The following is a 21821-nucleotide window of genomic DNA, read 5'->3' as shown; positions in this document are numbered from 1 at the left end:
AAACATCGAAGGCAATTTAGCATTTGCACAACTTGAGTCGTTTTCCTAAACATCAGACAAATTTGCTATCAATGGACCAAAAACATCCATTTTTATTTTTATATTTATCGTCTCCCATCAACCTAACTTCAATGTTTTAGTAAATACAAACACAATTTAACATCAAAGACAGTTTAGTGCGTACAAACCTGATGTTTTTCAGTAAACATCAAGGGAACAACACATGCTTGTTTTTGGACTGTAGGAAAAATCCGAAAAAGAAATGCTGTCATCTACATTTTGACTTGATTATGCTTTTGATTCTAAGCATATTATTATTATTGTTATTATTCATTAGTTTGTGTTGACTTGGGGCACAATGCATTTTCAGACAACATCTTTTCCAGCCGTTTGACCTGATCTAAATGGAATCATTTCAAGTTGCGCCGGACACTAAATCAAGCTGGAGATGTTGGGCTGAGATATAGTGGAGTAAGGAAGGCCAGAGTGCTGACTCGGTGTGGTGGGGGCGGATTGCACACATCAGGCCCACCTCGTGTGGCTGCGGCATCGAAACGCCTTTCTGCACCAGGAGCTTGATGATCTCGTAGTTGTTGGTGTGCGCCGCCAGGATGATGGGCGTGATGTCCGGCGTGAAGTCCGAGAACTGCTTGTCCAATAGGATGGGAGGAACCTGCCGGGAGGCGGAGCAAAACAGGACACTTCATTAAATACATAGACTGGCTTTACTTTTGGAGTTTTGCGCATTTTGGTCTCAAAAAGTTAAACAGTCTCAAGACGCCATTCCTGAAAAGCCACAGGAAGTTAGCCATTTTGGTTTGAAGTAGCCATTTTTGGTTGATTTTGTCCATTTTGGAAAAGTGCAGCAAACTTGAACTGTTTTGAAAATTCAGCCCCAATAGCCAGTTTCCCTTAGCAACATGAAATTTGGTAGGCATGTTTATTATGAGTAGAGCTACAAAAAAAAGTCTCAACAAGTCATGCCTGAACAAGCACAGGATCATTTTTTTTTTTCATTTTAGCAGATGTGGTCTTAGTTGATGACTTGCAGCACAAACCAGGAAACAAATAAGTCAACTCCACAAGGTGAAGCTTGACCGAATGAGTTGTGTGTTGATGGACGCACCCTGAAAAGATTCATTAGCGACCTCCTGCTTGCAACGATTCAAAGATTACAATTACTGTTTGTTCATGCAAAAACTTTTCCTGCAAAACTTTGATGTGTGTTGTGGTCACATTTTGCAGCATCACCAAGAATTTCCATTGCAAAACAGGCCATTTTTTCATTATTTTTCCAATGAATAATACATGAACGCTAATGACAAAATGCAGGCGTACACAAAAGGTTTGTAGACACAAAATTTGTTCCTGATCCAAATTAGTCAACTGGCCTAATTTGCACCATCCTAATTATTATCTTTGTTAAGGCAGCATATTTTTTGTTATGAATGTAATGAAGCAGTTTGCCTTTTTTCCATCCATTCTAAGCATCAGAGATGAGGAAATTTCAACAGTGTTGAGTGCAATTCAAATGTCCAGTGGGCTTTTATTGTGGAAAAGAATCACAGAAAAAAAAACCCGGTCTATGGTGAAGGTTACTTTCCAGACCAGCCTCGCAATAAGTGAAATCCACACTACAGAAATATTTTTTCTAAATATGTTTTAATCGCATTTACAACGCTTATTTTTTTATCTTACATATTTAAACATATAAACAGATTTTTAAAATAGTACAAACACCTTTGAAAACATGTAATGGATAAGAAAAAAAAAAAAAAGATTGTAGTGTAGCAGTGTACAGATCCCTCTTTGCTTCCAGTAAACAAATTCCATTTTTTGTTGGGTTTTTTCTAATTATCAAACTTGATCTGACACATTAATATACATCAATAATCCTGCCCAAATATGTACCTTATAAAATGAACATCCAGCCGTTGCGTTCTGTAGGCCTAAAAAGCAGGATCGAAGATTTCACATAACCTTCAGCAAAACAGGCTGTACTTGAAATACTTCCTTTTCATGGTATTACTCCCAACAAATAATATTTGAAGGTGAGGTGCAGAAATTATTTTGTGCATATTTTGAGGCAGTACTTGGTATAAAATGTTAAAAGAGCCACAGGTCTAAAAATAAAAATTTTTTTCCTCCTCTCTCTCTCTTTCCAGACAGAAGCTTTCTTCACACCTGGTTCGGGAGGGTCAATAAAGCCGTAATTCCCGCGACATCCAGCAGGAGCACACGTCCGCTGCTGCTGCAGAGGCACTTAATACGGCGTGAAGGCTTTTTATCAGATGGAGCGTGAAAAGGGAGAAGGAGAGAGGAGATAAGCTTAATGTGTGCGGCAGATAAGAGTGCGAGTTGACATGGCGACTCGGTGCAAGGACGCCGCAAAGACGGACGACCTCCCAGCTTTTCCGCAACTTTGAAAAGGCACGCCGCAGTCTTTTGCTCCCACCGCCACCTTGAGCTCGTGTCCAAGAGAAAAACATTAGCACTAGCCAAAGGGTGTTTTTAAAAACAAGTTTTTTTTTTAATTATACTGTGCATTTTGAGTTAAATATCGCATGGTCAATTAATTTCCCTTTTCATTTTGTGCAAAAAAATTTTCAGTATTGGAAATTAACTGGGAATGTAAAATTATTTTAGGTGGGACTCCACTAAAACAGTTTGATTTTTTTTTTAAATTACATTTTTTACCATTGGCAATTACATTTTATATTTCCTCTTTTTATGTAGGGGCAATATAAGGTGCACTTAGGTAAGTAGTAGGCAAAAGGAATGAGCACAAATGTCTTAAAAAATATACGTTTTAGAACATTTAATCAGGATGCTTTATTGGTATCAATTTGATTTTTGTTTCTTAAATTTTGAAGTTAAATATTGTTATTTTTTTATAGGAAATAGTCATTTTCCTTTGAACATTTTTCTAAAAAAAAATACTTAAATACGCTATCACGTTTTTATTTTGTGGAAAAAATACACTTATTGAAACTAATAATGTATAATTATTTAGCAGTGGGACTTGATTAAGAAGCAGATCTTTAAAAAAAAATTTGGCACTTTTTTAGTCAACTATATTACATCAGAGTTGTTCATAATGTTATTCAATTTTTAGGTAATAGTAATGCATAACATGACTTTTACACAATTTAAATATTTTTCAAATAGATATTTTGATCATATTAAGAATAAAAAATCTTACATTTTGGAGTCATATGAAATGTAATTCATCCATCCATTTTCTTGACCGCTTATTCCTCACAAGGGTCGTGGGGGGTGCTGGCGCCTATCTCAGCTGGCTCTGGGCAGTAGGCAGGGGACACCCTGGACTGGTTGCCAGCCAATCGCAGGGCACACAGATACGAACAACCATCCACACTCACAAGCACACCGAGGGACAATTCGGAGCACTCAATTAACCTGCCATGCATGTCTTTGGAATGTGGGAGGAGAGCGGAGTACCCGGAGAAGACCCACGCGGGCACGGGGAGAACATGCAAACTCCACCCAGGAAGGCCGGAGCCTGGACTCGAATGAAATGTAATTATTATTTAAAAATCCATTTATTCTCCTGGTATCCTGTTTAAAAAATAATAATTATATATATATATATATATATTCCCTTCTTCCGGTTAGTTATAATACATTGGAAAAAATAATAATAATAAAGAATAGTGTTGATGCTCACGTTAGCTCCGACATCCAAAAATAATCCAAATGTAAGTGATGCATCACATCATTGAATGAAAAGAACTGCATCCACATTTCTTCTTTTTTTTTTTTTTTTTTTCTCATGACCCAATTTAGTGTGGAAATGTTTCGCCGGCGGCGCTTTTAAAATGGAAAAATTGGTCTGCTACCAACCACTTAGCAGTCGGAGAAGCAAGAAAAGCCCAACGCGATTAGATCGTAAGTCAAATAGACAACAAACAAATGCTGGTGATTAATCACAGAAATTGCTTGGGGTCACTTGTTGCTAGGTAGAATTTGTGGAGGGCATTCATAAAGCTAAAGAAAGAAAGAAAGAAAGAAAGAAAGAAAGAAAGAAAGAAAGAAAGAAAGAAAGAAAGAAAGAAAGAAAGAAAGAAAGAAAGAAAGAAAGAAAGAAAGTCTCCAAGAATCACCAACAGATCTTCCTCAGAAGAACAGCTGTTCTTTTGCCAGGTCAGGGCGAGAACCCAACCCATTTCGAGTGTGATTCAGTGATTCCGAGTTTTACTAGGGGCGACTTTCCAGCCTGCTTTATATGAAAGCTCAATAAACAAATTGGCCTGAAATCTTGCTAATAAAGCAAAGACAACAGAAGTGACAGATGGCTGCACCCACAGACATCAGGTCTCATCAATCCCATTGATCTATTCTAACGGCACACGCGTGTTGGCCGTCCAGAGGAAACGTTGCGGCTGGCAGATCACACGGCAAACCAACGTTTGGCTGCCTCAAAGCTGCTTACGCTCTCTTTTGTCTCTGCATTCAGATTCATCTTTCTTTCTTTTTTTATTATTATTATGTTCCGAACCACAATGCTTCAAAAAGAACATTTAGAGCTGAAATGTTCTGGTGGGCTTCCGCTAATGTCGGAGGGATTAAGAGATGGAGAATGTGCGGCAGATAAGAACACGTGAAATATATTTTTTTTAATCATGTCATTACCTCATTGGTTGGCAGACTTTTTCAACGCAGTTTCCATATTGCCAGCCGGTTTATAACATTTTCATGGCTCCTTTGAGACCTACACAATGTTATTATAGTTCATGAAAAACAAGAAAATAACTCAAACTAAAACTGAAAAACATTTTCATTAACAAAATTAAATAACGGGGAAAAAAATGTTTAAAAAATAATAATCTACATTTTAGGTTTACAAAACAACTTCAGAAGTTGGCAAATTGGCAAACAAGAGATGGAAGGCGACAACATCCCAAGTTAGAAGCAGTTTGTATTTTTCAAATCTGTGAACTGTTATGCAGTACCTGTATTTGACTTCTTAAAATATTTTAAGTTTTAAACAATAATTAGTTTTTTTTTTTTTTTTTGTTTATTATCTCACACATGAGAACAAAAAGAGTTGAGATCACAGTGCAGTTGCTTGAATGCACGTGTATCCTCAAATCAAACAAAAGAAAGGCACCCGCTAACGCTAACTGACAAGTAGCTTTAAATCCAGCTGTCAGAGAATTGACCAAACGTCCTCCTGCCGCAGTGAAAAGACAGACAAAATACCCTAGCGTCTGCTCGAACGATGACAAGCGGCGTTCGATCAATAACTTTTAACGAGCATTTCTCTCAATTGTCAGCTTTTATCTCGCAGATACTCAACATCCTCTTCCTCCTTCCCTTGGCCCCGCCCCCTTCAATTGATTAGTTATCAATCAATTTACTACTTGATGCACCTCTAATAACAGATATTACTGTGTATTTTTTTTCTTTTTCTTATTAAAAAAATACACACAAAAGCTTTTGTTGATAGTTTTGGTATTTTCCAACACTCCAGTGTCAATCTTCAAACTTCGTCACCAATCTTTAGTCACACCCGTATGTTGAAAACTCACAACTTTTACAAGCACACATTGTTATTCTGTCTAGTATACCCGGTTCAAATTTGGTGACAAACGGGTAAATTTCCTTGGAAGAGTTAGTTCCCAAACGGCAACTGGAATCTTCCTAAATCCCCGATAAACTAACAAAACTGGTCAACAGTTGCTTTCTGGATTTCAGCAGGTGCGATTTCCGGCACTCACCTGCATGCCGCCGCTGGGCTTCTTGTGGTTGAGCAGCAGCTCGACGGCGCCCACGACCTCCTTGCGGATGGCGTGCAGCAGGGCGTCGCCCACGTAGACGCTGAAGCTCAGCAGCAGCTCGATGATCTCCAGGTTCTCGTTCTCGATGGCGATGAGCAGCGCCGTGCGGCCCAGCGGGTCGATGCAGTTGATGTTGATCTTGAAGTAGATCTCCGCCTCCTGCAAGGCAAGCCGCAGCTTACTTGGCGTCAGCCCCACTGGTTTAGGGCGGTATAATACTGACATAAGGATAAACCGCAGTAATATTACTCATTCTTTGCAGAGGATAAAGAATATACATCTTTGAGGATTCTTATATTATCTTCGTGTTGCTGCATTATGCTAAAATATTCATTTGTTTAAAGGGTTACAACATTGTGACTTTCAATGCTAGTCTAGCCCATCAGTGGTGTTTTGCCTTGTTTGTTAGCATTAAGCTAAATAGATTTATTAAGGTAAAGCTATGTGATTGTTCTCAATTTTCTTTGTTTTAAGTTAAATTCACTATCTGCCAAACAACTGCCTGTTGCAAAGTGACCCGAGTTTACGGTTGTCATGACTATGTTTTGTCTGTGTTTTGTTTGTGGCAAATGTCTGATGTTTGGTTTTATTTGACTTTATTTGAACTGATGCAAGATGCAATCGGCATGTAACTACAGTGGTTTTGTTTTATTTGAACTGATGCAATCGGCATGTAACTATGTGATGTCAAGAATCTTTCATCTCTTTATATGGTCAGAGGCCAATCAGTTTTACCCGCGTGGTAGTCAGCAGCGAATCAGATAATTCCATGTCAGTCCTGTTTCAGCAACCTATCAGGGTTACCCACATGTTTGGCCGCAACCAATCAGATCCATTCACGGTCTATATAAGCCTGTCTGGAAAGGGTGTGTTTTGTCGAATTATTACCACTGTTCCTCTGTGCAACTCTCGTTGTTTCTGGTCTAGTCAAGTTATGTGAATAAGTAGTTAAAATCTTATTTGTGTCTGCGCTTTGGGATCCAACTCCAGAACATAACACCGGTATTAAAAAAACAAAATCCTAACACGGCTCACCTGCAGGGCCTGCTTGACGCTGGCATAGTCGCCCTTCTCCACGGCTCCAAGGTAGGCCTTCTCCAACGCCGACAGCTCCGACTCGGCCCGCACGATCCTCAGAGGGATGCGGTCGCGGTACGACGAGCTGTCCGAGCGCCGGTAGTACAGCTGGGACATGGCCCTACCCCCGCGCTGCCACCCAAGCCAACACCTGTTAACGGATGCTAACAGACGCTGCCGGGCCGGGAGACGTTTCCTGAGGCTGAAAGAAAAATGTTATTTGATTGACAGCATGAGTGGGTTGCCTGGCAACGATTGTAACGAGCCTTAACTGATAGCGAGCCAATCAATAACAGCCCCATTTGCACCTAAAGGGACCTTTAATTGTAGGCCGCATTTCCATCTGAAGATCTTTTAATACTTGACACACGGAGTTCCTGGACCAATAAACATGTCCAAGAACCCCTAATTTGAGGTTTTGGGGGGTTTTTTAGTTCCAGGAACTCAGCCAGTGCCAGTTCCTGACACTTTAGCTAGAAATGTGCGAAGAATTGATAGTTGAATCTCAGCTCAGAGTTTCTGTTGTCAAAGTGTCCTTGGTTGAACTCGAAATTTGCTTCCAGGTCAGCATTGTCAATGAGAAACGGTTCTCAAATGCTTTCGCTGGTTCAACAAAGAATAAATATTAGTTAGCTGAAGGGAGTCCAACCAGGAAACAGGAAGTAGGCTTGAAAGCTGACATTAAACTTAAAAAATAAAATAAAATAAAATAAAAAATAAATTAAAAAAATCCACCCAGTACAGAGAAGGAAGTGAACAGACTCCAAAACTAAAATCTCAAAATGAGAAAACACATGTTGGATTGCAGAAGTCTTGATTACTAATTTGTGGGAAGCTTGCAGTAAGAAGCCATCAGGATCAAAGCTAAGTGCTGTCTCCTAATCCTTTTTGTTGGAGCTCGACAATTGAAATGCTAAGCTAATTACAATTAGCCACGCTAGTAATGACATTAGCTTTAGCTGCGGGCCAGCTCTGATTGACAGGCGGGGCCAACGTTGTCCAGACGTAAACACCATTAGCTTGCTAATTGATTGACAGCCGCTGCGGTTGCCTGGCGACCACAGCTAAAAAACAAAGATGCTTCAAGCACTTTTTTTTTTTTTGCCCTCCCCGGTGGCAAAGTGTCCTAACATGGAAATGTCTGATGGCGATTTAGTGAGCAATAAAATCAAGTAATCAACAAAGTCAAGAAAACAAGCGAGTGCATTGCAGTGGCCTTAAAAGGCAAAAGTGACAGATTTTTTTTTTTAAGCTTCTTGTATTTGAAACAGATTTCCATTAAAAATATATATATATATGTGTGTGTAAAATCCAGATCGGATCCAGATTTACACGTGAATGAGCAATGTAAACAGCACAGTGTGCAATTAAACACAAGTGACCTTTTCCCCATAGCATAATCTTGTGAATGTACACGTGCGCGCACACACCCCCACACATATATACAGTAGTGTAATGAAGCTGCATATTACCGCAGTATCTGCATTGTTTCATCCTGCAGCCCCCCATCCATCCCTCTGGTGTAAAGGGCGAGTTCAACAAATAAAAATGACACTTTACTAGGCTTACTGTGGGATTATGCAAACACACACTCATAACACACGCACACGCGCACACACCGACAGCTGCTGCAGTGGTGGCGAAAAAAATACAAGTAATGAAAATGGCAATTAATTATTTGTCCAAGTTGCACTGTGTGTGTCAGCGCGCGCGTGTCACTTTGCTTATGCGTATTTTTCATGCCACATGGCAACATGAGTGAATTCAACATAGTCATAATGAAAAGAAGAAAATGAAGAAGGGTAATGATGGGGAGAAGGAAGAGGAGGAAGGGGGGGGGGGAAGCACCCACCTTGTTGATGTTGCACATGGGAACTTCGTGCAGGCAGGAATACAGTTGATCTTTTTTTTTGTTTTGTTTAAATTATATCCACAGGAGGCCGTCTTCTACCACGGCATCCCTCACGCGCACGCGCCTCTCCACTTCCTCCTCCTCCTCTTCATCATCATCATCGTCGCCATGCTCCCGACACTTGGAAGCGAGTCGCACCAACATCCACCAACGCCACCGAACCACCGCGCTCGATCACGACTTGCTCGCTGGCGACTTTGCACTGGGAGAAGCCGGAGAGACGCAGAGAGATGGAGAGACGCATGAGAGACGGGGGAGAGAGAGAGAGAGAGAGGAAGAGAGCGAGAGGCTGAGAGTGAGAGAGACGCAGTCCCCTCCTCAACCCCCTCAAAGTGCGCCTGTCGTCCGCGTGCATGCGCCCGCTCGCAGCCACCTGTTGGCAGGAAGGAGAAGAAGATGACGATGATGATGCAAAAGAAGTCAAACAAGCAGTCGAAGGTTGCAATAGTCCAAGTGTGATAACATTGAAAATCTGCATTAAATGTAAATGGTTCTAATCCAAGAGTAGTGCTTTGCCAAAAAGTACCAAAAAAAATTGTTATGGGTGTTTAATACAGAGATGTGAGCTAAAGGGTGCGTGGCCTAGTGAGTGACATCATCATTCGGGGTCCGATTGCTCATTTGTCTTCTGCCATAATCAGCTGCCCTGATGTCAAATCCGAAGCGATGCAACACCGCCATCTAAAGGGATCTGTTCATCACTGCATGGGTTTGCAAATCTGAATTTCACAGGCAAGAAAAACTTACTTGATGTATACAACTTCAACATCTTGTGTTGTATATCAGTTAACAAGCCAGAAGACTTCGAAATCTACTGTAAAAATCAACAAGATGCTTGATTTGACATTAAAAACTAGTAAACATTTGGAAAACTCCTAATTTGATCTCCCACAACCATCAATGAAAATAAATCGTCTTTATTCTCCTGCTTTGTCGTGTTCTGATCATCCCGCAATATCATCCCCTCGCTCATTTGGTGTTAGTGATTCATTTTGCCGTCTGCCTGGCACGCAGCGACCGACGTGCTCGCTGTCTCCGGCCGTGTTTACAATCCACAGGCCTGAGGATGAGAGTGTTTGTGTGGGAGGAATGTAGGTTAGCATGGAACATCTCTTCTTGATAAACAGTACGAGATCAGAGCTTGCCATTCAGCCCAGCCGCCAAGCTCCGCCCACGGCGAGCAGTTAAAAGGAGAGAGTTGAGTCAAAGAGAACAGATTTAGAATAGTTTTTGCTGAGTCACCGAGTTTTATCAAACTTTAGAGAACAGCAATGGCAACTAGTAGACAATGTTGGGGTATCTAGCTGTTACTCGCTAGGTGCTTAAGTGCTTTGTTTACTTACAGCAAACCGGAGTGCGCAGAAGGCTCCGCCCAGCCACAAAAAATGTCAGTGAAAAGAAAAAAGAAACAGCACACAGACAGAAAAACAGGATCATGTACTGTTAAAGTTGAGTATCATCAACATAACAGACTATGGCAACATATGGCTATTAAACAAGAACGGGCAGGGCATCGATCCCTGTGGCACTCCAAAGGTGACGTTACAACACTCGAAGGATAGATTACTATGAATCACACGGTGTCCTATCTGAGAAGTCATTTACAAACCAGGAAAGTGCTTTCCCTTGACGACATTTCAAAGCGATCTCTCAGCATATTACCATCGACAGTATCTAAGGTGAGGTCATGAGGTCAAAGTAATAACACAATTGATGAAGTGTTCGCAGCTAGTAAAAGATCATTAGCCACTTGTGTTGGCTGTCTCAGTCGAGTGAATCTGGCCGAAAATAGACCAAAAATATAGCTAGAGGCAGCATTTGGAGTAGGCCACAAAAAGGTGATTTCGTAATAACCAACGATGCCGTTTCAGATATTAAACTCCACGTTTTGCTTTTCACGCCCCGCGGATGCGACCGGAAAAGAAAGATCAAGCCGAGTCGTCGGTCCCCGCTGCGGATGCGACCTCAATCCATCAGCGCTGACGCGTTTTGATGCCGACAGTCATTCGGAATCACCCGACGGTGCATCATCATCATGAGAAACGCCAAATCACACACGCCCCAGATCAATGAGGGACTCCGTGAGAACGCGCAGAGCAGGAAGGAGCGGGGGGCAAATGAATCATGTCGGAAAAAGTCATTTGTGAAGAGCGAGCCCCTGCTGGCTGTTAGCAGTGAATTCCGCGCATGATAATCAATAGCCAATTACGGTCAGCTTGCGTATCAATGAATGCAGGGAGTCTACAAGCAGCTTTGCAAGAGCTGCTTTTCTCATGGGAGCAATTTGCATCCGCACACACACAAACGCCAGTCGCTGGCTGGTAGAAGAAGAAGGGAAAAAAAAGAACATGATTGAGTCTAAAAATAGTCCTGGAGCTAATTCTTCTGCCGTAAAAGGCGATTGATCGTGGCGGACATTTAAACAAGATTCCCTCCGGTAGACGTTTCATCAGCGCAATGTTGCTGCTTGACCCGCTTTTAATGACGGAGGCGTCTCCTGAGCGCCTCTAAAAGTTTATCTCCGACTCAAGCGCCGTGACTTCCGCGGACACTGGAGGCAGGGCGGGATTTTCCAGCGCAGAGTCCTTTCGTTAGAAAGGCCGCACAACTGCCGCCGTACACAACATTCTCGTGTCTTACTTCAACATCAATGGATTTATAGCTACTACAAAGAAAGAAGCAAAGGCTGTGGTGTTGTACATAGAAATAAATCAAAACTTCATGTCTCTATGAATACTCTACATCAAGGGTGTCAAACTCATTTTTGTAGTTATGGATTCCCTTGGAGGTCCGTTATGACAAAGTGTACAACATACTAATGGATAACTAGTTATGAAATCAGAAGTCAAGAATAATAACAAATTACTCAAATTGTTTAAGTCACTGTAATAAAAGGTTTGGTCACAAGAAAATGCTTATATAAATGCAATATCACGATGTTATTATGACAATTTGAAGTTTTGGTCGATTTTAGCAAGCATCGTGGAAGTTGACGTGTTCGAAAAAAAAATTATGTGGGGGGCCACATCTCACCCCCGGGCCACCGGTTCGACACCTGTGGTCAAATTGTACCCAAATAAAAAGTGTACCCAAATAAATGGTTAAAAAGAAACCATTTTTAAAGATTAAATGCAAATGTATTAAAGCTAAAAGTTAAATACAACTGAATTGTGTTTAATATATATATATATATATATATATATATATATATATATATATATATATATATATATATATATATATATATATATATATATATAGTTGCTGCTAGATGATGTCACTTCTATGTGACATACTTTCAAATGTCATTATTCTGGTTTAGATCAAAATAAATCTACAAAAAAAATCACTTTTAAAGTCATCCGCAAAGTCTCATGCATTAAATTAATTACCAAAGACTAAAACAAAGGACGTTTTTGCTGTAATTATAGTTAGATTTAGTTAGTTTTGTAAACATAAAATGTAATTTCAGTTTCATTTTTTAAAAAGCATTTTCGTTTTTATTTCCTTAAGGAAATTGTTTTTTGAATTTTAGTTTGAGTTATTCGCTAGTTTTTGTTAACTAAAATAACCTTTAATAGCACTTGTATTAAAATTAAATGTATTATAAATATTTTAACTTAGTCAAATGCCATTTTTAGCATATGCCGCGGGCCACTGAAAAATGGACGGCGGGCCGCAAATGGCCCCCGGGCCGTAGTTTGAACACCCCTGCTCTATAGCATAGGTGTCAAACTGCAGTCCTTGAGGCCGCAGTCCCTCACTCTATCGTGTAGAAGCAATATGTAAGAAACTGATGACGGAAGTGAACGTAGCCTGCAGCAGGACTAGTCAGCAGCATTGTATGACACAAAAGCACATCTACTAACAAATACTAATGTATATACGGTATGTATAAGAAATGAATACTGGAAGTGAATGTTAACAGCAGCAGCAGCAGCGTCGTGTGGAGCAAGAAAGTAAATGTATCAGTAAATAGTATTAGTAGGACACGGATTCTTTTGTGTTGTCACACAAGGCAGCAGTCGCACAAGTTTACAGGAGATTGCCTGCCTCAAAGGAACCGCATCTTGGGTATCAAAGTAAGTGTGTGTGTGTTCTCACTCTTTTCTGTCAGAGTGGAGGAGAAACGGGAGGGAGAGTGTTGGGGGGGGGTCTTATCTGAGTCCTGCACTGTGAGCGCCGCAGGTAGAAGCCACTCGTGTTGAAAGAGTTGACATCCAAAGCTTGCGCTCTGACCCAGCCAGGTTCCGTTATCGCCATGGCAACATCTCGTCCCCTGGCTTTGGAGGCTCATTAGCCGCCATCCCCGCCCCCACAACCCGCTCTCATACACCCCCACCCCACTCCATGAAGTTCCACCATGATGAGGCAACATTGTGAATATATAACATGATTTTTTTTTTTTTTCCAGGCGAGTGGGGGGAGCTCTGCACTTCAGACCCCCATTCGTCGCGTATGACCTGCGAGGCTGCAAGCTAATTAAAATTGATCGGAGGGCATCCTCGGGAGATGCGGCGGAGAGGGCTGCAAGTAGCTGTAAGCAACAATGACCGCGCGCCCGGCGTTTTATTTCCTTTCAAGGCGCATAAAGCACGACGTGGCTGGGCGAGCGGTCGCTGTGACAACCACCTGTGGAGGACACGTGATGCCATGGCGCTGCGAGTACAGTCTGAAATCAGCGTCAAGGTGCAACCAGGTCCACTTACCAGCGACTGACTGAACAACTTACTAATAACTCAACATACTGACTGATAGATGACCAACTGTTGAAAAATACATCCTTTATTGATCCAAAGTCAATTCTGGAAACTAACTAACTAACTAACTAACTAGCCACCTCACTCACTGACGTAATCACTAGCTGACTAGGTTAGGTTAGAAAAATGACAATTTAACTAGAACACTAGTAACTTGACTTATCCACTGACTTAATGACTACCGAATTGATTAACTGTGTCGGCTAGGTTAGGGTAGGTAGACACTTTGCTGATCCCATATTTGGGTAACTCACTAAATTAATCAACAAACTAACCAACAGACTACTAGTCACTCACTCACTCACTCACTCACTCACTCACTCACTCACTCACTCTCCAATCCACTAATGAACATATTAATGTATAACCTAACTATTGACTAGGTTAGGTCAATACTTCCTGATACCAAAATAAATCCTGGAAACAATCAACCTCAATAGCTAACTAGGTCAGGTAGAAACCTTTTAAATCCTGTTGGAAAATATTTTCCCACTAACTCATTAACTTACTACATAACTAAGTAAATAAACAGTTAACTAGATAGGTTCAGTTAGGTCGATATTGTACTTAATCCAAGGGAAATTGTGGAAAACAGCTCACTTACTGAATGAATCCATTAATGTATTACCTACCTAAACTGTAGTTAACTACCTACCTGACTTACTCACAGACTTCAACAGTTAGGTTAATTAAGTAAGATTGGTATAAACTTTATTGAGCCCAAAGAAAACGATGGGCACTAACTAACTAACTAACTAGGTCATGTTAGGTATCCAGCCATCCATTTTCCCTCCGCTTGTTCCTCACAAGGGTTGTGGGGGTGCTGGAGACTATCCCAGCTGGCTTCAAGCAGTAGGCGGGGTACACCCTGAACTGGTTGCCAGCCAATCGCAGATGTTAGTTATATAATTCATTGATTACAAAGAAAATTATTGATCTATCAGGTCAATACTTTAACAATGTTAAAGGAAATGTCCGAACTAACTAAAATTAAAGTAACTAACCAGCTGACTATCAGACAGGCATCTGTATAAAAAGGGCAGAATGACTGCAATGTATAAAACAGAATTTAAAAACAAATATACACGAAATTAAAACTGATTAAATTCCAATTACTCACACAGTAATGAGCCCCCTCCCTCCATGTGGCTCTTTTCACATTATCTGACAGGCAACCCAATGAGGATGTAAATAAACGAAAGCTGATAGGCGCTTCTTACTCACCTCTCTCTCTTCTTTTTTTTTGCAGTTTTTGTTCATTTTTTATTTTTTTTTGCTGCCTGAAGCACGACGTAGAGCCAAAAGAATTCAATTAGACTATTAGCTCCAAATGCATTGATTGCGTCCTTCTGCTCAGGGCTTATTAAAAAGCAGGCAGGCAGGCACGAGTTTGCACTGAAGGCCATCAAAGCAACATCACGCCATCTGCACCTTTTCATTAGGCCGACGCCGTTTGCGGCGCACGCGCCGGGCAAAGCGGGAGGTCGGCGTGTGCTCTGTGTGTGTGCGCACTGCGTGTGCATGCGGTGCACTCAGCGATAACAAGGCTCCTATCGAAGGGTAAACGTGGAGAAATGCAATGAATAAGAAATGACAGCCGCGCGTGTGCTGGATGACAAGTGTTGCATTATGACCACTGGCTGCTTGTCTTATAACATCTGTCATATCAGAGAAAAATTGAAAATTTCATTTGTGGAAACTTGTGCAGTGTGAGTGGAAAATATGTACCATCTCATGGTTTAAAAAAAAATAAATAAATCAAGTACTGTAGTCCAAATATCAACATTAACATTGTATTATTTGAAAAGAAATAAATGTGGGATAAAAGAAATTGAATTTGGGGGGGGGGGGTTCAAAGGTTAATTTTGCACGAAATAACATACTAACTAGGTTACGATGAGTCAATGATTTATTGATATCAACATAAATTCTGGAACTAACTAACTAACCAACTAGCTATAAACAACTGATTGACTGACTAAACAAGAAGAGTAACTAATTTGCAACAAACTAGCTAACAGAACTCGGCAAGTAAGTTATTTCAGTAATATGGAAGGAAATTCTGAGTCTTAAACGGCTGAATGGTCCAACAGATGAGTAACTGATGACCATTGAATAACTTCGATCTAATTGTCAACTAGCTATCTAACTGACGGCTAATTAGTAAAGTCACAAACTGGCAAGTAACTGATGACAAACTGTCAATAAACTGATAACTAATGGACGAAGTGAGGTCTGACGATCTGGTGACTGACTAACAAACTGACTAGTCACTAACTTAATGACGTACTACCTAACTAATTAATGAATTGAATATATTAGGTTTGGGGTCGGAAGATACTTAATTGATCCCACCCACCAAAAAAAAATAAATACAAATTCTGGAAACTACACTAAAACTAATCTAAAATTACACTAAACTTCTTTATGTTATGTACATACTTTGATTCCAAACAAAATTATTGAACTAACTAACTAACTAACTAACTAACTATTGATGATTTAAATGACCACAAATTAAATTCTAGAATCTAGAAACTAACTGACTACTTAATTTAATACAGGGGTGTCAAACATAGGGCCCGCGGGCCGGATCAGGCCCCCAAAGGGGTTTAATCCGGCCTGCGAAATGATTTTGCAAAGTTTAAAAAAAAATAAAAAATGTAATGCCGGACTAATTAATCAGCCAGCCACAATCAAAATATATAAAATTTGTAATTTCACAAGCAGTCCTCAGATGAGAAATGCAACTTGTACGGGGGAATGGTCCTGGATGTCATTATTTTACACGCAACTTAAGAGTTACGGTTTGTTTAATGATTATTATTATTTATTTATTTTTTAAATCATAGACCGACATACATAAATGTGTTAAATACAACACAAATTCAATTACTGGTAACACAAATAGATATGACAAGGATTAGCGTCCTTATAACGTCATTAACTGTGCCACGCAATGCATTCTGGGAACAATATATATGCAAAACAGCTCCATTTAACACATCCGGAACGTATACCGGCAAAGAGTTGCTGCGTTCCATTTGCATTTGTTATTGTTATTGTTCGGAACAACATGATTACAGTTGGGCTCCGTAATTTAGGGCTGGTCCACAAATCTGCGTATAAATGACGGCAATTGTTTTTAAGTTATATACCGTGATTTTACCGTTCCCCTTGATTATAATTTCCTCCATGCATCCCTGAGCTAACATGAGTTTGACACCCCTGATTTAGTAACTAGATGAGGTGCTTACTACATTGATGGAGAAGGAAATTTGTGAAATAAATAACTAACTTACTAGCAGCTTATGTTGGTGTCGCTGTTAACATTGCATTGGTTAAAATAAAACGTGTGGGGAATAATTGCATTTTTCAAAATTTTCTATTTTATTTTTTTTCGCTATGAAATAGTGTGCGATGATTTTTGTGTAGCGGTGCCATTTTAGGAAATTCAAGCAACATAACGGTTACCAAACTGGCTCAAAAATTACACACACACACACTCACACAAAAAAAAATGAATGGCACTTACAAAATATTTAAGCTTCAATACGATACCTTCTCCTCCTCCTTTCATCTTCTCTCAAGACACACACGGCCCCCCAACCTCTGGAGCGTCTCCTAACCCGATTATCCCATCCCAGATGACGGATGGCACGAAACCTGATCCCCAACGTGTCCGCGCTGGGGAGAAACGGCGAGAATTAGATTTGCTGTCCGTCCATCCCGGCATGTCGTCTTCTTTTTCTTTCTGCCAGGAAGGAAGGAAATTCAGCCTATGAGCTGCAATCACAAGGAATTTGCAAGATTTTGGCAAAGTTAAAAAAAAACTAAATAAAAATAAAAAATCTATCAAAAATAAATAATTGAGAAGCCAGCTGCAATCACAATAAATGTACATTTAATTTTTCACAATTACGAAATAAAAAGTTACATAAATAAAATAATAATCTGCTGTGACAATTTTTATCATTAAGGTACAAATGATGTGGAGTTTTTGAGGCTGATGCCAGAAGACCTCAGGAGCCGCGAGGGGTAATCGGGTAAAAGCAAGTCAGATAAATAAGATGGGCCAAGACCGTTAAGACATTTAAAAACTAATAAAAGTACCTTAAAATCAATCCTGAAACACACGGGGAGCCAATGCAGTCATTTTAAAACTGGTGTAATCTGCTCCCGCCCTCCGGTCGACAATCAGCACACGTGCAGCTGAGTTCTGAAGGAGCTGTAGGATTGAAATATTCTTTTTGGGAAGACCAGAGAGCAGGGAATTACAGTAATCTAAACGAGAAGAAATAAAAGCATGCATCAGCACCTCCGTGTTAGCCTCTTCAGTGAGGAAATTTGTTTTGGTGTGCGAGTTATGAGCTTGGTCACGGAACAAATTGAACTTGTAAGTCAAGACCCTACTGTCTAGAACGTTTATAATCTTTCCAATTTGGACACAGAGCAGAGGACGGAATATCTTTCAGTATGTAACGGATGATGAAAGTTGAATTGGATTTATCTCCGAATTGCTCGCCTCTCGCTTTCTTGCAAACGTCGACGTGTGGAAAGATTGGCTTCGGTTTCAGTGGCGGGCGGCTAAACGGAGCATCAAATGGGATTTTTTTTTGCAAACGCACAATATTTTATTGTCAAAGCAACAATAACAAAAAAATACAAGTCTTAAGTATTAAAGTGTCAGCACGTCGTCCCTCATCGCCGCCTCGCCGAGCTGACCTTTCCGACGTTTTTGCTTTTTATAAAACGCCGAGCGGGCCCAGCCAAGAGGTCCCCCCCCCCCCCCCCAAACGTGTTGACATTTTCACAGCAGCACTCCAAAAAAATCTATCAGTGGACAGTACAAATTTGCATGCGAAAGCTGATGAAAATGAGCACCAGCTTAGGTCAAACGGACATTTGGGGAACTTGTCGATTTATTTACCGATCAATTTCACACCCTCTCTTAATGATCACGAGCTGACAGTCTGAAAAAGGACTTAAGAAGTCTAAAGTGAGGCCTGAATCTCATGTGTGCGTGTTTTAATGGACTTGAAGAGGCAGGCAACGAGACTTGTTGGCAGCCTCAGAATCCAAACAGATGCCGAGGTGGAGGACTTTGCCGCCAAACGTCCCCCGAGTCCCTCCGAAGCATCGTGAAGCGTGGCGACACACTTCCTGCCTCACTGAGCATCATGATGACAACTCCTTTCTCTCGCACTCATCGCTCACCGCGGCCAAATAAACGTGTCATTTGGCTCCAGTTTCTGCGCCGCATGCTAATTTGCTAAGGATAGCCGCCACACATTTTTTGTAATTATTTATTCCCTAAATTTTGCAAGTGTGTTTATCCTGGTGAACATTTACAATTTTTAATGCAGCCCCTGAAGTCATTCATCAGCATGAAATGTGAGGAAAAGTCTCGAGCCCAAAAGACTCATGAAGTCTTCCATTTTGATGGAACATGACACGCAGACCTCTACAGTTAAATTGCGGCTGTCAAGTCAAGTCTCATGAAATCATTTCTGATTCTTTTGATATGTCTACCGTCACTTGGTTAAGTGCAGAAATTCCTAATGCTTACAAACGAGTTACGACTTCTGTGAAAACTAAAAGGGTACACAAGCACTTAAATCCAATGTTAAACGGTTACGGGTCACTTATAGGTTAGCTTAGCAATTAGCACGGCTTCCCCATCTTTCCTCATGATCCCGTCATGAGAATAATATTTGTTAGAAGTGTACTGTTGCTTATTCACCACCACGGAGGTGGTGATTATTAGCTAAGGAGCGACTCCGCAACATGTCTAGCTGCACTAGTAGCCATCCCGAAGATTGTTGCTAGCTAGCTTACGTAGTTAGCTAGGTTACGTACATATCCCCGAGCTTGCCTCAACCTCTGACTGCCCACGGTAGTGACTTGACATGCGTCCAGCCCAGCGAAACTTTTTGGGACCGTCTTGGCGGTTGATTCTTAGTTTTGCTCTTCAATGTGTTTTCGTGAGGCATAAAATGCTAATTTTACCTCGCAGTTTAAGCTAGCTGGCTTACGTACATATCCCCGAGCTTGCCTCAACCTCTGACTGCCCACGGTAGTGACTTGACATGCGTCCAGCCCAGCGAAACTTTTTGGGACCGTCTAGGGGGTTGATTCTCAGTTTTGCTCTTCAATGTGTTTTCATGAGGCATAAAATATTAATTTCACCTCGCTGTTTAAGATAGCTAGCTTACATACATATCTCAAGCTTGCCTCAAACTCTGACTGCCTGTGGTAGTGACATGCATTCAGCCCAGCGAAACTTTTTGGGACCGTCTTGGTGGTTGATTCTCAGTTTTGCTCTTCAATGTGTTTTCATGAGGCGTAAAATGCTAATTTCGCCTCGCAAACTGCGATGCAAAACTGGTTATTTCCAGCTAACTATGTCTAGCAAATAAACCATGTGGTTGAACGAATATGTGCAACATGAATTCACATGTATTACAGAACACATGGTGTCTAATTCTTAGGGCTCTGCTGTTCAAATCTATCGAAATTCAAACTATTTCAACTCTGAAAGCCTTTTGTGGACTTGGCTAGATGGTGAGGGTGTACCTAATGAAGTGACCAACAAAATGTGTCAACTGTCAACTGACTGCAGTCCAGTTTAATGTTGCGTGCGCTCCACACTGTCGCATTGTTCCCTTAATGTTCTTCTCGAAATTAATGTCCCGTGTGTTAAACACCCGCTCGCCTTCCTATGAAGAGAAAACAGAAATATGCTTGCTTTGTGTGATGATGATGAGCAGCAAAAATGAAAGCCGGCGCGTATCGATTTGGCATCAAGTTCATCTGCTTGAATGGGAACGCAAAACAAAACGCCGGTTGCAAACTTTGCCCTGCTATCGATCGTGTCCAGCGTGCGTTTAATAATGCGAGATGATTGAGCGGCTGCGGTTCAAATGTGCGCTCGCTCAACCTCACCGCGTTTATGACCTGTGGCCCATAAACAACCTTTTTCACACCTTTAACTTACAGCACCTTTCATACAAGACGGATCTATTGTTGACTGTGGAGCCAGTTTGATTTAAGTTGACAACAATATGTATACATTAGAATACCTTATATACAATTTTGATTTTCATTTTTCCCCACACTGTCTTTAAGGAGTGTCCATTTTAGAGCATTTTGACGTACAGGATGATTGGTTCAATGATTATATATACACCAAATCTACCAAATGAAGTAATAGTCTCTCTCCTTTCGCCAGGAAAAACAATTTTTCATGCTGCCTTTGTACATTCTTTGATAATCAATAGAAAATAAGGTAGGTTGCACAAAATGCAGCATTTTCTCCCAGTCGACTCACAAATCTGTGCTGATCTCATTTCGAAAAAGGGGCAGCAACGCCATCTACTGGTGATTGAGCATCACTAAACTTGTTTCCAAGTTTGATATTTACAGTGGAGGAGCATCACACATCACTGTTGAAAAAACGGAACTGACGAGTATTCTTGTCAATGGAAGTGAATGAGTCTCAAAAGGGTTGATGTTGGCTTTACGTGATTTTTTTTTTAACATATTAGTCTAATTCTCTTATTTTTCTAATTTCATTTATGTTATAAATGCTATAAATGATGTGGTATAGTTTTTTTTATTTTAATATAAAAATGTTTTTTTATTTGATCTTTTAATTACTCATTTTTATTCACGAGGCACTCACGAGATCTCTTTAAAATTCTAAACTTGAAAAATTTTCATTTTCCTGCCACTAGATGGCATAATTGCATTTGCAAGACCTTTGACAACTCAGTGCATTTTACTTTTCATATTAAGAGCTGTCTAATCTTTAACATGAAGTAACTTCTGCACATTTTAAAAATTGTAAAATACTACTTGACCCGTCCCCACAAATATATACATTATTATCCAATAAATTAATTTATTAATGCTATTGCTAATTTTGATGTGAACATGGCTTTCCAAGTAAGGGGTGGTCATTAATCGCGCGTTAAAAACAATTAGTGCCATTAAAGGAACTTTAAATTAACTCAAAATTAACGCACAAATTTTGACACCCCTAGAATTTATCTATGTTAACTTTTAACATAAACTTGACATGTAGTTTTTGTCATTGAAAGTAAAAACAAAATGTTTTATTTAAACTATTTATCGGTACCTTTAATTTGAATAAAAAATTTGGTGAACTTTTTTTTTCATTCAAAATTTTTATTTCAGTTTTGAAACACATTTGTAATTTTTACCTAAATGGTAGCTTTAATTGTAATAAAATGTTAATACTTTGTATGT

General features: G+C 40.2%; 1 protein-coding gene and 1 long non-coding RNA gene across 2 annotated transcripts in view; one reads left to right on the top strand and one right to left on the bottom strand.

Moving 5' to 3' along the window:
- LOC144005771 (short transient receptor potential channel 4-like) overlaps positions 1 to 21821 on the bottom strand; it is a 43644-nt gene that overhangs the window by 16682 nt on the left and 5141 nt on the right. The window contains exons 4-9 of the mRNA XM_077504085.1: positions 17664 to 17834; positions 17112 to 17304; positions 8731 to 8992; positions 6837 to 7080; positions 5742 to 5960; positions 533 to 673 (exon numbers count right to left, since the gene is read on the bottom strand). Coding sequence (XP_077360211.1) covers positions 533 to 673; positions 5742 to 5960; positions 6837 to 6995 — 519 coding nt within the window. The 5' untranslated portion in view covers positions 6996 to 7080; positions 8731 to 8992; positions 17112 to 17304; positions 17664 to 17834. The remainder of the gene's footprint in view (positions 1 to 532; positions 674 to 5741; positions 5961 to 6836; positions 7081 to 8730; positions 8993 to 17111; positions 17305 to 17663; positions 17835 to 21821) is intronic.
- Positions 6661 to 9287, top strand: LOC144005774 (uncharacterized). Its single transcript, XR_013279647.1, has 2 exons — positions 6661 to 6887; positions 8815 to 9287. It is a non-coding gene; the product is annotated as an uncharacterized LOC144005774 (long non-coding RNA).

The sequence above is a fragment of the Festucalex cinctus genome, chromosome 18 (genome assembly GCF_051991245.1).
Source record: "Festucalex cinctus isolate MCC-2025b chromosome 18, RoL_Fcin_1.0, whole genome shotgun sequence".
NCBI lineage: Eukaryota > Metazoa > Chordata > Actinopteri > Syngnathiformes > Syngnathidae > Festucalex > Festucalex cinctus.
Note: the sequence above shows the minus strand (reverse complement) of the source record. Positions and strands in the feature narration are given on the sequence as shown.